The 14181-nt window shown below is 44.2% G+C and overlaps 2 protein-coding genes across 5 annotated transcripts; one reads left to right on the top strand and one right to left on the bottom strand.

Moving 5' to 3' along the window:
* The first annotated feature begins 1516 nt into the window (after positions 1-1516).
* atxn1l (ataxin 1-like) lies at positions 1517-11086 on the top strand. The gene is made up of 3 exons (XM_053866359.1): positions 1517-1641; positions 2818-3961; positions 4879-11086. Exons 2-3 carry the CDS (start codon positions 2939-2941, stop codon positions 6259-6261), a joined length of 2406 nt encoding a protein of 801 aa, XP_053722334.1. The 5' UTR covers positions 1517-1641; positions 2818-2938; the 3' UTR covers positions 6262-11086.
* A 195-nt stretch (positions 11087-11281) lies between these two features.
* Positions 11282-13987, bottom strand: LOC128759303 (zinc finger protein 821-like). Of its 4 annotated transcripts, none has more exons than XM_053866178.1 (3): positions 13973-13987; positions 13290-13379; positions 11282-12170 (listed from the first exon to the last, which is right to left on the bottom strand). In XM_053866178.1, exon 3 carries the CDS (start codon positions 12154-12156, stop codon positions 11632-11634), a length of 525 nt encoding a protein of 174 aa, XP_053722153.1. In that variant the 5' UTR covers positions 12157-12170; positions 13290-13379; positions 13973-13987; the 3' UTR covers positions 11282-11631. The 4 variants fall into 4 exon arrangements, with proteins under 4 accessions (XP_053722153.1, XP_053722154.1, XP_053722155.1 ...); XM_053866179.1 differs by lacking the exon at positions 13973-13987 and adding an exon at positions 13774-13906; XM_053866180.1 differs by lacking the exon at positions 13973-13987 and adding an exon at positions 13774-13851 and having other exon boundaries at positions 13290-13374.
* Positions 13988-14181: the final 194 nt, after the last annotated feature.

The raw sequence follows: 14181 nt of genomic DNA, 5'->3' as shown, positions 1-14181 counted from the left end.
AATGTTGAGATAAATTTCAGGTGGTGGGGAAAATATAATTTTGGAAATATTTTAATACTGTTTATGCTTGAAAATTTTATATTTTAAAAGTAATGGTACAAAATAACCTATAAAATTAAGTTTTATGAAGAGGTATTTATGTTGTTTTGACCCACTAATGGTTGCCCTCTGCTGTGGTTGTATGATGACAATGTTGCTACACTAACATTGTTTGATTTGAATCAGAAACAGAGGTTTATATTTCTATATGCAATGTGGTGGATGTATATTTTCCTTTTCGTGTTTTGTCTGGCAGAAAATCTTTCAATTACTAATTTTCTATCTTGACTTTTTGTTCTTGGTTCATCGATTTTTGTTAATGCATCTCTGCAGAGGTACTGCACTGGTTCCTTTGTTCCGGATGGAAACTGAGGCTGAACCATTCATGATGATTACACTGCTTTAAATTAAAAAAAAATGTGTCTGTCATTATTTATTGGAAGTGATGAACTTGTCATCTCCTCTGAAGGGAAAAAACTGTTCCTGCTTCATCCCTTCTTGTGTTTGTGTCTGGCTACATATACTGTCATGTGATATGATCAACACTGCTTACTCCTGGAATTTCATGGAGTCATCGTGAGCACAAAGTCTTTCAGAAGTTGCCATGTTAAGTTAGTACCAGTAACCTACCAGGTTTGTGAAGAATAGTCTGGGCCCAAATCGTGAATGTCCAGCCCTTGAGTGGATGATATATATGAAAGTATATGCTTCAATGTTGATGATACCTTCCTTCGTCCTTCACCTTCTTCTGCCGCTTATCTGGGGTTGGGTCGCGGAGGCAGCATTCGGAGCGAGGAAGCCCAAACTTCCTGAGCTGCACAAACCTCCAGCTCCTCCCGGAGGATCCCGAGGCGTTCCCAGGCCAGACCGGAGACATCATCTCTCCAGCGAGTCCTGGGTCTTCCCCGGGGTCTCCTCCCGGTAGGACATGCCCGGAACACCTCCCCAGGGAGGCGTCCAGGGGGCATCCGGATCAGATGCCTGAGCCACCTCAGCTGGTTCCTCTCGATGTGGAGGAGCAGCGGCTCCACCCCGAGCTCCTCCCGGATGACCCAACTCCTCACCCTATCTCTAAGGGTGCGCCCAGCCACCCTGCGGAGGACACTCATCTCAGCCGCTTGTATCCGTGATCTCTTCCTTTCGGTCATTAATTTGGTCATGTTGATGATAAATACCAATAAATGACCCATTAGAAGGTATAAATTGTTGTCTGTATGTGTTCCCAACTTCTGGCCCAATATACTTGGAATGAGCTCTGAACCCTTTCGACTCTGTAAGGTGTTCATGGTTACAAGGACATTTCTGACACTAGTGACCGTAGTTCAAATTAATTAAATGAGCAGAAATAAAGTGTACACTTTCTTGAAAATGTGTCAAACGTCATTTAGCATACGTTTGAGAGAGAAAGTGCAATAAGTCACGGGAACGGGCGCATTATTTAGTTGGAAAAACAACAGGAAATTGAATCAACCTGTGACGTCATCGATAAGCGCCTCAGTTGGCCTTCGAAATGGGCTCGTCTGCCGAGCCTTGATTTCTCTAATTGTCCCTCAGGATGTCAACTTTTTATACAGCAACGTCCACCCGAGATGTCATTTGGAGGTGCGTTGATACATTCGATGTTGACGTATTTACAGTTGCCATGAAGCTTGCTGACCGTGACGTGCCGCCCGCTGCAGAACTGTAGGTCTAAAAGCTAGCGATAGTAGCAAGTGGCTAACTAGCCTGTACATCTTAATTGACGCGCTGTTACGCGTTATAGTTGGGAATACGCAAATGAAACCTACTCTATCTGAAGTTTTTGTGTTGCATTTATAAGTCTACAGCGCGTCTATGTCTTGAAATGGTGCTAATTTTACAATACAACGGAGAAAACGAAGAAACTGTGCTAAATATTACATTTGCTAACGGGAAGCATTTGACATGAAATATGTGCTTATCCAGTATTTTTTTCTTATTTCTCAAACCTCGTTCAATGTTGGATGACGTGTTACATAACATTTCTTAAACCTGTAGTTGTTATTAAAAGTAAGTTGAAGCTTTTTCTGGAATTATGTGCCGCTCTATGAAAATGAGTAAGAAGCCGTATTTAGTAGTAAGAAGTTATGACATGCTTTTGAATCTTACTTCTCAAATTTTAGTTCATACCAAGATAATTGTGTTTCAGTCTTCGCTTCTCTTTGCGTTATATGTTCTATTCTTATCTTGTTTTTATCCATCAGCTGGATTTAGTGATGTATAAATTCTGTAATTGCCATTAAACACCTTTATTTATCTCACAAAAGTGACAAGAGAGCAGTCTTCATTATTGTTTTACTTATTTGACAAGAAAAAGGGGTCATGTGGAATACATGTTAAAATGAAGGAGTGAAATGTCGGCCTTGTCAGGCCACCACACTTGTCAATCTAGTGGAACAAATCTTGAAAACAAGATTTATTATTGAGTGAATACAGTCTAAACAATCGCTCAATCAGCAGTTTGGTGCTGCAAACCCCATGTATTAAGACACATTTCAGTTTAGAGGTTTGGAAAACATGCATGGGTTGGGGGTGAGTTCCTGTTTGCAAGTTAAGGAATCTTCAAAAAGCAACATAGATTGTATGATCACAACTTATTTCATTATTTAATTTCCTCTGGTGGCTGTACAGTCAACTGGGCAGAGACTTATCATCATGCCCAGCATGTCATTGGCCTCGTCAGACTCATGATCTCTCAGTGGGATGAAGAAAGAATTTCAATCTATATAAAAAACTTATATGGCTATTGTTGTCTTTCAGGTGATTTGAAAGGGGAAGCCAGCCGGGTGATTTCGGAACTACATCCTGTGCAGGCTAACTTGCTTAAAGGTTTTGGTTCCTGTACAGTCTAACAAGGTGATCCACCTTTGCTGAGGTTGCTATGAAACCTGCTCAGGAGCGCAACCAGGAGTGCCTACCTCCGAAAAAGAGGGACCACATTGTCAGTAACAGTGGTGGAGTCGGAGGGGCAGGTGGTGCCACTGGAGGAGGAGGAGGGACGAGAGCAGTTGGTAGCGTTGCTGGAAGTGCTGCACGGGAAGAAAATGTGGCTTCTGCACCAAACAATACAGCCAACAGTGACGCAACATCTGGAGAATGGGTTCGACACCAGCCAGGAGTTCCTTATGGAGTAGAAGGCTCAGATGGCATGTCGGCCGTACCACTAGACCAGTACAGTATGCTTTACAAAGTGGCACTGCCTTCGCCCACCAGTCTTCACCCGGTGTTAAGCCACATCTCTCCTGCTTACACTGTTCACTCTCCTCTTCTCCAGCACCCTGGACTCTCTTATCCTCCTCTTGGTTATCAGATCCCACATTCCTCCCTCCAGTTTGTCAGCTCCCCATACGCCACATTACCTTACGCTCTGCCCTCTGGCATTGTTCCTGGCTCCTTAATCTCTCCCTCAGGCACCATTCCTCAGGCCCATGCAGTGTCCCACCTTGTTCCCTACCCATCTGTCATACAGGAAGGGGTTGTTTCTCCTCCTCCCCAGGCCCAGGTAGCTGCTCACACCTTTGCCAAAGTCACAGCCTCCAGTGGTGTACCGCTGGTGTTGCCTTCAGAGCAGGCTGCCCAGCAGCATATTGGGTCTCTTGGAATCTTGCCGGCAGCAGAGCTTGGCTCTCGAGCGCTGTCGGTCTACTATCACCCTCAGGCCGCCAGAGCCGCTGCTGCTACCAGAGAACTATCCAGTAATCAGCAGGAGAATGAAGCCGAGATGAATGGTGGGGACAAAGAACCGGGGGCCCGGGATTGTATCCAAGATTACAATGCCCGAAATGCTCGTCTGCATCAGATAGCAGTCAGCTCCGAAGCTCAGGAGCAAAAGCAGGACAGAGGGTCACAGAGCCGGAGACTTGGCTCCCCGTGTCCGCGGAGCACTTCGGACACCGACTTGGAGGTGAGTCAGCGCGCTCTCCTCTTCTTGAGGCATTAATAGGTCATTTATAATAAGTCAGCATACAGCTTGTGTGAATCATTTGCAGACTCGTTGAGTCCTTTGAGACTTCAGCAGTTATGCGCTCTAATTTATAAAAATGTAGTTGTCAGCTAAAATCTGGGATGCCTGTGTGCTTTAACCGCTTTGCTGGCAGAGTTTTAAACTAAAGTCTGATGAATCAGGTGCACTGGCCAATTCTTACCTTCAACCTCCTGCCTCAGTGGGTTGTGACACCGCTGCCCAGGAACACATTCCTAAGGTTTGCAGTGAAGGTGCATCAGTCCATTTTCAGATTAATATTTGCTGCGTGTGGGCTTTTTTCCGCTACAAAGTAACCAAGGACAATAGTTTTGATTGTAGTTGTTCTGTTAGTCTGCCCTGTAAATTATTGCAATTTATTCTTGGTTTATTTAATACTTACTTCCTTGAACCTTGCTTCCTTTATTTGATAAAGCAGTCAATGAAACAAGAATCGAGCATTGAAACTGTATAATGTTCATTATTAAAAAAAGTCTGTCAGCTGATTAGGCTAGGTTTTAGAAAATAACAATCATTGCGCTTCGTGGTCATTCTCACACATCACGGATTAAATAACTTTCAAATGAGAGTTGCTGATTGTTTTCTTATCTGCAGTTATGACTTTTGTTAACATTTTGTTCCTACCCAAACATGTATGCCTGTTGTCAATAGCCTTATAGAAATGAAATCTTGTGCTAAATGTTGCTGTTTTGTTATGGTATACAGCTTAGACCAGCTCTACATTCCCTACCTACTTCACATCAGTTAGCCACTATTTAACCTTCATATGTTTCGTAGTTTTGTGCATGATGTTACAGACTATTGCGGAATCAAGTCCCATGTCTTTGCTTGCCTCTCAGGTACAGCTGGTGGTCGGTCGACAGGGAGTTACAGCAGGCAGGAAAGAAGTCTCCTTTGCTCCTCTGAATCTTTCTCAAGGTGTCCAGAGAACCAAGGAGCTGCACGTTGAGACCACCGGAATGATGGCGGATCGCCCCACATACACAGTTCAACCTGTGAGTATCAATGACCCCAGGCTCCCTAGTCTTCAGCAGCATGTGGCTCAGTCTGGCCACACAGTCATGCTGGCCAACAACCAGCCAGTTCTTCTTCCCATGGACTATCATCTGCAACAACAACAGACTCTGCATCATCAGCCGCAGCAGCACGTGCAAACCAATGATGGTCCCTCTAACGCTGGCTTCAAATCAAGAGCATGCCTGTCTGATGGAGATGTGACTGAAGTAACTTCGCAGCAGCCGCCCCAGCCTCCTGCCGATGTGACCCCAGCCTTAGCATCAAGTGTCGTGCCCGCTCCAGCGGCATGCAATCCTTCACACTTTATGAAGGGCGCCATCATTCAGTTGGCCACCGGTGAACTCAAGCGTGTAGAGGACCTAAAGACCCAGGACTTTGTACGCAGTGCAGAGGTCAGCGGGGGACTTAAGATTGACTCTAGCATGGTGATGGACATTCGACCGAGCCAGCAGAGACCGGGCTTGGTCTCGCTTCACTTCACTGTGGGTGAACAGCAAAGCAGAGTGACCATCGATGTTCCACCAGAGCACCCCTTCTTTGTTTTCGGACAAGGCTGGTCGTCTTACAGTCCGGAGCGCACTGCCCAGCTCTATGGTTTGACCTGCCACCATCTGCAAATAGGAGACGTGTGCGTGTCCATCACCCTGCAGCAGCAGCAGCAGCAGCAACAGTCTCAGTCACAGCAGCAGAAGCAGTCACAACATCATCAGTCGCAACAGCAGAGCTCGTCTCGGACTCCCCACAAAACCATCACGATTTCTTCAGAGTCAGGTCATCAACTCATGGGACCACCAGCCCCACAACATTCCCGCTCACTGTCCCAATCTAGAGTAGAACGCATTCAAAGAGAGAGACACAGAGATGCGGATGTGGTGGATAAGGAGGAAGCCACAACGTTGGGCGTGGGTGAACATTTGGAACAGTCTTGCAGACCAAGTAGGAACTCAGCAGAGCATCCAAGGAGTCACAGCAGTTACCATTTGCACACGGAGGCTTCTGCTTTCACTGCAGGTGGACTGAGCGCAGTGCAGGCAGCGCTCGGTTCATCTCAGAGGCGGTGGTCCTCACCAGGACTCCAACGGTTCAATATGAAGGGTGATGAAGGTTCGCGACCTCAGTTAAACACGTCGGGCCACTCGAGACCATCATTCATCCCCCAGGAGGTCAAACTGTCCATCGAGGGGCGCTCTAATGCAGGGAAGTAGCATCGTGTTTGGTAGCAACTCTGGAAGAAACTGCCACGAGTTCGTAGTCTGACTAGGAGAGAAAGAGGAGAAAAGAGTGTGAATGTAGCCTCAGAATGTTTGAGATTTTGCACAATCAAAAAACATACAAAATCTTTGTCTATTTGTTGGAGCGCGTATTTGCTTTCACTTAGCCAAAGGGGCCTCTGGGTTCACCACAGGTTCAACAGATTGAAGACAGAGTAAAAAGTATGTAGCTGATAAAAATGCCAACCATAGTTTGTACTCACTACATTTCTCTCTTCCTCCCTCCCTCCTCTGTCATCGCCTCCAGGAGTTGACCATCTCATTCTTAGCGTGCCCGCTCTCTGAAGCCAAACTTTCCCATTGGAGCCCTGCTGCTCGCACCAGAAAGTGCTTCGCCGATACTAAAGCTCCTTGCGTCGCTTGACAGCAGTCGAAAGATCCATGATGATTTAGCTCCGACATTCCTCTATCCTCAAACAGCTTTTTGCCAAAACAAAGCATAGCTGGTTCTGTTCTGCAGCTCCTTTGTTGACACTAACTCGCTGCGCGTTTCATTTATTTCTCATATCTGTGAAGCAGAAATATCTTCTTGTTCTTTTCACAGTCAGCAGGCAAAAAAATTGGATCCCGTTTCAGGATCTTGTTTCCCACTTATCTTACAAGTCAGTATGACCGTAGGTTGAGCTATAAGGATGAAAATATTAAGTATTTCACTCACCAGAACCACAGATTTTTTTTTCATCGTGCAAACAAAGTGAATACTGAAGGGTATTCATGTCCGAAGAAGAATTCTATGTTGCAGCGCCACCCAGTGGTTGGGATGTATGCTTACACATGCTCATAGGAAGGATTTCTGTCTTTCAGCTCTCATTGGCAAATCTCACGTTGTATTGTTACCAGCCCCTGAATAGCACAGAGATTTAATAATGAATTAGTTATTTCCTTCAATAGTAATCTGTCAATATTTTTGGCCAGAAGAATAGTCAAATTCTTGTATCGGCTACTTATTAACCCATTGGGTTTTTATAAAAACAAATTCCATTCGTACTTTGTCTTTTTCTAAATGAAAAATGTTAAATTCATGTTAAAGTCACTTATTTGGTACATGAGTCATTTGTGCCCCAAAAGGTCATATTAGCCTCAAGCTTTGTTTGTGCTTCTCTTCTGCTGGGTCAAGTTGGGACTTGAGTGCAGCCGCGTCGCCTGATTCAACATGTCACTTACAAGCTCGCTTGACTTCCCAGACCAACGTGCGTTGTGCTGGGTTGTTTTCTGCATCTGTGCGTCAGTTGTACAAGCATTTATTCATCATCTTGTATCACCGGTGAGATGACCCACCGTTAGTACCTCAAAACTTTGACCAGCCACTTGAGCTTGGGAAGGGCTGGCTGATCTACCAAAGCCGTGTGTGGGACAGAAAGTTAGAAACTAGTGGAGGTCATTGATTTTGACCGTAGTTTTATCTCTCGCTTTCTTCACTGGCTGCGCTTCGAGTTGGTGTCGGAAGTCTCCTTTGAGGGAGACACCTGTGCTGATAAATTCCACAGTCAGTTGTGTTCTTCAGCTGAGATTCATTTTTCGTCTACGTTTCATTTCACTGCAGGAAGTGACTGGTGGCCCCAACTATTGTGTTTGTTCATCATACAAAGAAAGAACTATTACTGAGTTGCTGCTGGTTTTTGGTTTAGGTTTAGATTTTTTTGAATTGCTACGATGTCTTTCAATAGTTTTCCTCGCTGTAGACTGACTGTCTTTGTCTCTTCAAAGACAGTGTCTAAGGGGCTGCCACGTGTTGCATCTTCATGAGTGAGGATTTTGAGATCAAATCTGCAGTGAACTGAGGAAGTGATGGGTGAGATGCAATCCATCAGCTGACCTTTTTGTGGCACACTGTCAAAACTGCAGATGTGACAGGCAAAATAGGTTTGTATGTGGTGAGCTGTTGAGAGCACATCTATCTCAGAGCCTGGAGAGACTATGCACTGAGGAGCTGAGGCTCATTGCTCAGCCTGCAGTCCCTGCACAGTAGTTGATAATAAACCGATGTGTTTGGTCCCCAATTTTGAACTTTCAGCATAGAATCATTCAAATACTGAATATAGAAAAACATACTGACCCTTTGTTATGTTTCATTGTGCAAGTTATCTCTTGTACACTCTTTATGTTTACGGTTTTGCGACAATATTTTAGCCACCATGATTGTCTTGTGTTGCACAACGTTACTCTGTGGTTTCATACTGACCTTTTTTTTTTAGATGGGTTTTTGTAAATGAAGGGAACTCGTAAGACGTTGCTTTAGTGGAAAAACCGACCTGCATTTTTATCTGTGTTTACAAATTAGCCAAGATAAATGCTGCGGTTTCTCCAGTGTGACGGTCACTCAATAACGGTGAAGCAAATCTCAAGTGCAATTAGCTCATGACGCAGACATTCCTGGGAGAGTGTTTATCATGCAGTCGTTTTAGGAAGTTTAACTCTGTCGCGCTGAACTTCAGGTGCTTTTGTCGTCACTGATGTCATTTCCCACGTGTTTGCTGCGCAGTGTGTCTGGAAAGAGGTTGGTTTTTTGGGAGGGTCTCTGTGTTGTTGTGCTACACTAAAGGCAGCATCTGCATCTTGTCAGCTCTTTCAGTCTGACTGTAGTGACACTGGTGTTGTAGCTCACTGAGATGGTTTTCTTGTCGTTTTTTTTAACTGCTGGCACCAAAAAAAAAAGCCACCAAGATGCATATCTCGGGGTTGGTTTCTCTAAAGACAATCAGACGATGTCCAGCTACCTTTCCGGCGGGTATGTGGCGTCCAACTTGTGCCTGGATCAGTAACCTTCTTCACCACGTACATCATCACCCTGATGTGAAAACATGTAAAGTAATGAAGCAGACTGACGCAGTTTGTGCTTGAGATTTGAAGTTGGATCGTGAGTTCCTCTCAGCGATATTGCATCCACTGTATTTTCAGAGTCATAACAAGAATATATATGTATATCGCCGCTTATAATTTGGAGTAGAAGCCTTTCACTTGTGGACCTCACTTCTTAGAATTTTATCACCTCCTCCTCTGGAGGCTCTTCACAGCTCTCGTCCCATCTCGCTGCAAAGCAATATCCGTCATTTCAACACATCGCCGTGAGTCTATGCAGTCAACTCAGTATTGTCGCCGCCTTGGTGTGGTACAACAAAGTATTTTCCTTGCTGCGTGACGAGACGAAAACACAAGGGCTGAGCAGTATCGACCTGGTTTTTTGCGTCACTGAATAGCAATGTTCATTTCAACGGTTCTTATGCTTGAGCAGTTAAATCATGTAGTTTTGGGTTTACAACCGTCATGTGTTTGCCTGACAGGTTTTGTTTATTCAAAGTCTATAAAACCTATATTTTTGTCTCTGTACATTTTAAAGGTCGGCAATATATCGAGAAAATGGTTTATGGTTTGCCTTGGCATACGCTTGACATTTCCCATTTACTTACACACTGACATCACCTCTGACGGGTCAAAGCCTGTCACATGACATAGGACGTAAACAAAAAGCAAAAATGCGATAGTAGTCGGAATTGCTCTTATTAGTGGCTTTAAGTTTGCCATCCACAAATGTTTACATCAGGCTACACAACCTGCTGTTCATACTGCTCACCCCTGCTGTGCTTCCGTCAGCTTTAACAGTCACCGTTTTCAATCCTGTTTCTGCGACTTCTTTTTTGATAATCTGCTTAGCTGGCAAATTCCAATTGACCCAACGTGTCCAGGAGGGTTCCCCTCCCTGCTGTAAGTAATTGCACTAATAGTTCTCTGTCACAGAATAAAGTGAAGACGTGGTGAAGCACACAGAGAAAGCGCAGCGGTGTGTTTCTGTAGATAGTTTTCTTTGTACAGATAGCTTTGTCTCTCGTCCGTAATGCCTTAAATTCTGCTCGTGTTAAGATGGAGTTGTGCTTTTGGCTGTACTTTTAGAATCCCCTCACAACTTTGGATTTTATTTCACTGCACAAACCCACAGACACGTTTACTTTCCCACCAGACAAAGCCAAAAGTACCCAGGAGCCAAGCGCACGTCTTATGGATATAGTTGCACAAGGTGACGATAGATCAGAGCAAATGTGTGTGTGATAGCTTTCTCCTGGTGGTGTTCTTAAACTGCGACGACGGACTTTTGTGAGTGTCGCTGACGTCCTACGAGACGAGAAGAAACGGTTTTAACAACGTCTGTGTATTTTCAGATTTGTACTTTCTTGGCACAAGGTGACACTGCTTTTTTTTTTTTTAAATGTGATGTGTAACTAAAATACTTGCCTAAATCTGCAAAATATATGCAATGATTTTAATGTACCATTCAATCCTCAAGTATAATCCAGGTCGTATGAACTTTGTATAGTGAGTTTTAATACTGTACGGTCGTACCAACATGTATTGATCTTATCAGAAGCCTTAGCGTTGTCGACCCAAAGTGCTCCCTTAGATGACCCTACCTGAACTTAACAAAGCATTAATATTTCTATTCCGTTGCCATTTTATTTGTACCCTTTTTGAATACGATAGATTTGTACTGTATATTTGTACCTTTCTGTGAACTACTTTTTTTTCGCCGTTTTAATTCTATGTACTTAAGGACACAAAGATATTGTATTTTTATTGTTACAGCTAACTTGGAGACATTGCATTTATCATGTTTAAGTAAACACAATATAATATATATGTAAACGAATATAAATATAAACTATTATTCCACTTGTGTTTCTTGTGTTTGTTTTTCAGACATTTTCTTTATGCACATTAACAGAGTTGCAGTACAAGTAGGGCCACTGTTTAGTATGAGTTTATAAAGACAGAGGGGGGGATGTTGAGGGTTGCAACAAGAAACGGTGGGGCCTTCACATTCACTGAAGCCTTTGCTGGGGCAGGATGACTAAACAAGGAAGGCCAATGACACTGCAATACTTTCAATTTCCCACCAAGTCTGTATTCATATTTTTCTCAGATTGATAAATGATTTCAGAAACATAAACAAGATACTTTATTATTTACACAGCATTCTGAAATCAGATGAGGTTTTCTTCACTGGAATAAATATTTGATCTGAAGGTGATGTCTTCAGCCTGGGATGCAGAGATCAAAGATGCTCCCACACATCCTCTCAAGTCCGGTCAGTGCAGCTTCTCCCACAGACCATTGTCGATGGATGGCATGTCAAGAATACATTGTGTGTTGTTCATCACTTTTCCTGCAATATGACTGCTACAACAAAAACAAGCTAACAATCCGATCATTTTTATTTCTTAGCTGATGCGCCCGTCTCAAGAGCCACACTGTCTGGACCAAGTCGCTTTCTGCCTCTGGTATTAGGCATGGAGCAGAGGATTGGGAAGAGACTCATGTCAGCTGAGGGAGCGGCCATGGTGGCGGGGTCGTGCTCTGAGGGAGGTCGATCTTCTCCAGGCGCCTCTTGATCCTCTTGGCCTCCCTCTCCCGGATCAGCCTGGCCTGCCTCTTCTCTGGCGTCTCGTTGGCTCTCTTCAACCTCATGGCCTCTCGGTCCCTCTGGAGCCGCTGTGCCCGCTGATCCTCCGTCTCCTGCATCCTCTGCATGTATTTAGCCTCACGGTCCCTCAGCCTCCTGAGTTCCTTCTCTTCATCGGTCTCACACGCTCGCTTGTTCTTCTTCGCCATTCGCTCACGCTCCAGCCGCTGCTGACGGGCCTCCTCGGGCTCGTTCTTCCTCCTCAGGGCCCATTTTCTCACCTGGGACTGGGAGTCCACCAGCTGCTGCTGAGCCATGCAGCTGTTGCACAACAATTCGGGCATGGAGCTGAGGGCGCTGCAATTGGGGTCGGGCCCTGGACTGGGACTGGGACGAGGAGTGCGAGTCCCGGCCGCTCTCAGACGTGTCGAGGGCATCTTCAAGTTTCTCCCTGCGAGAAGAGATGAAACAACTGAACTAGATATCCTGAAACAAGGGATGCTCCGTTCGATTGGCCACCGATCATGATCGGCCGATATCGGTTTGATCGGTGAATGCCGATCACCACCTGTCATTGCTGTTCACAACAACTGATCACGGTCTGATGTAGCCCCGCTGGTTGTGATGTGTCCGCTCCTCGCTGCTCACTCGGCAGCAGCATCTCTGCTGTGGAGGTTTTTCAGTCTGTCACGTAAAGTTTTAAAGTTTCCCTGCAGCACATGCACAGGAAAATGCAGTGCAGGGAAGCATGTCAAAATCATATACGCCATTCAAAGCACCAGAACTTGACAAAAAAACCTCCGGAGTGCTCTGTGTCCCACTACAAGCAGCCAGTATGTAAATATTTCACGGACATAGCGAAGTCTCACCAAACTGAGATGCCTCACATCAAATGAAATGTTTTTTCGTTTGGTCCTTCTGATAGAATAGTTGCTGCATTCTGCAAGGTTTTTTGTATTTTTTGCCTCCTTGAAGATGTATATAAAAACTTAATTTAATTAAAATGATTTAATGGTTCATATTTTTTCTAGGGATGGGATTTGATTTTAAAAAAATATCTAGTTAATTACAGAATTTGTGATTAATCTCAATGAATCGCAGTTTAATGGTATAAGAATATTTGCCACAAGAAGCCACATTTTTCAATTTGAATGAATTTGGTATATGACTGAATCAAATAATGGACCCACACATACAGTTAAACAACAAAATATTGTTTACTTCTCCTCAGTTTGACAATAGCACAATAACTCACGATGGTGGCTGTATTCAAGTTTTTATTTCACCTTATTTAAATTTAAAATTTAATGTCTTGAAAATATTTGTATAAGAATTTCAATTTTATAAGAATTTCAAGTCCATTCAGAGTAGTGGAAACCCTGGCCATTGTGTAGTGAAAAACATCCCTGAATAAAAGCAAACATGCGTTTGTTTGCTTTGCTTTTGTTGTTGCTGATCGGCAGCACCAATACCTGAAACAGTCCAAGTGAAGAGCTGAGCAAAAGGCTGGGCAAAGCCCTTCATGCTACTCATCATTCTCAGACAGGGAGCCTCTCCATACTGTTCTCACCGGGTAGAACATGAGAAATGAGCCTCCGGAGACGCTGCAGTCCAGAGAGCCGCCGAGGTTGCTACAGTCGTCCAACCATTCTTCACTGTCCTGAGAAACAAGACATGTTCAAATTCTTTCAACAAATACAGATGATTTGTTGCTCTGTTCCAAACATCTTTTCATCTCTATAGATTGAAATCATAGACGGTGTCTTAAGTCTTTTGGTCAGGACCCAAGATGTAGTAGAAAGCGTCAGTATACACTGCATGCAACAGCCATCAACTCTTTCAACACACAGCACTTATTCTGACGAGATGTTTTCTCTTTCTCTCGGTTGTCTGGAAGATACTTGTGTCTCATGTTCTGTGTTTTCAACTGATCATTTCATTAGGGAATTACTGTTGAACTTTAAATAATAAAAATGAGAGTTGCTTGAAAATGAAAGTCTGCTATTGTGTAGGAGATTTTGAAACATTTTGAACATGAATACTGCATCGTTCACCTTCCGTTGTGGAACCTTTATCTATGCAGGCGGTGACGGGCATTTCTGGAAGCACACGCTTCATTGAAACGCTTAACAGAACATCGCCGCCCCCGCCGCTCACCCGTCCCTCAACTTGACCCACTATCAAGACATGACGTCGTACGCAGTGTCTGGTCAAACCTTGTCATTACAATACGTTCAGCTACTCGGTACTCACCCTCGCACTTCCTGGTGCACGCGGGACTCAACCACCGGGTCAAAACATGACGATTTTAGGGGGGTTAGTGGGTGAATCCATTTGAAGGGACGTTGCTGTTGGCGTCTCAATTGGGGTTTTGTCCTGCTCATCGTGTATTCTGTAAGATATTTTCATCTCGGTAAACAGTGTACTTGACAACTATGATTTATTTATATTACTCGCTGGGT

This window comes from Synchiropus splendidus, chromosome 5 (genome assembly GCF_027744825.2).
Source record: "Synchiropus splendidus isolate RoL2022-P1 chromosome 5, RoL_Sspl_1.0, whole genome shotgun sequence".
Lineage (NCBI taxonomy): Eukaryota > Metazoa > Chordata > Actinopteri > Syngnathiformes > Callionymidae > Synchiropus > Synchiropus splendidus.
This window is presented reverse-complemented; position numbering and strand designations above follow the sequence as displayed.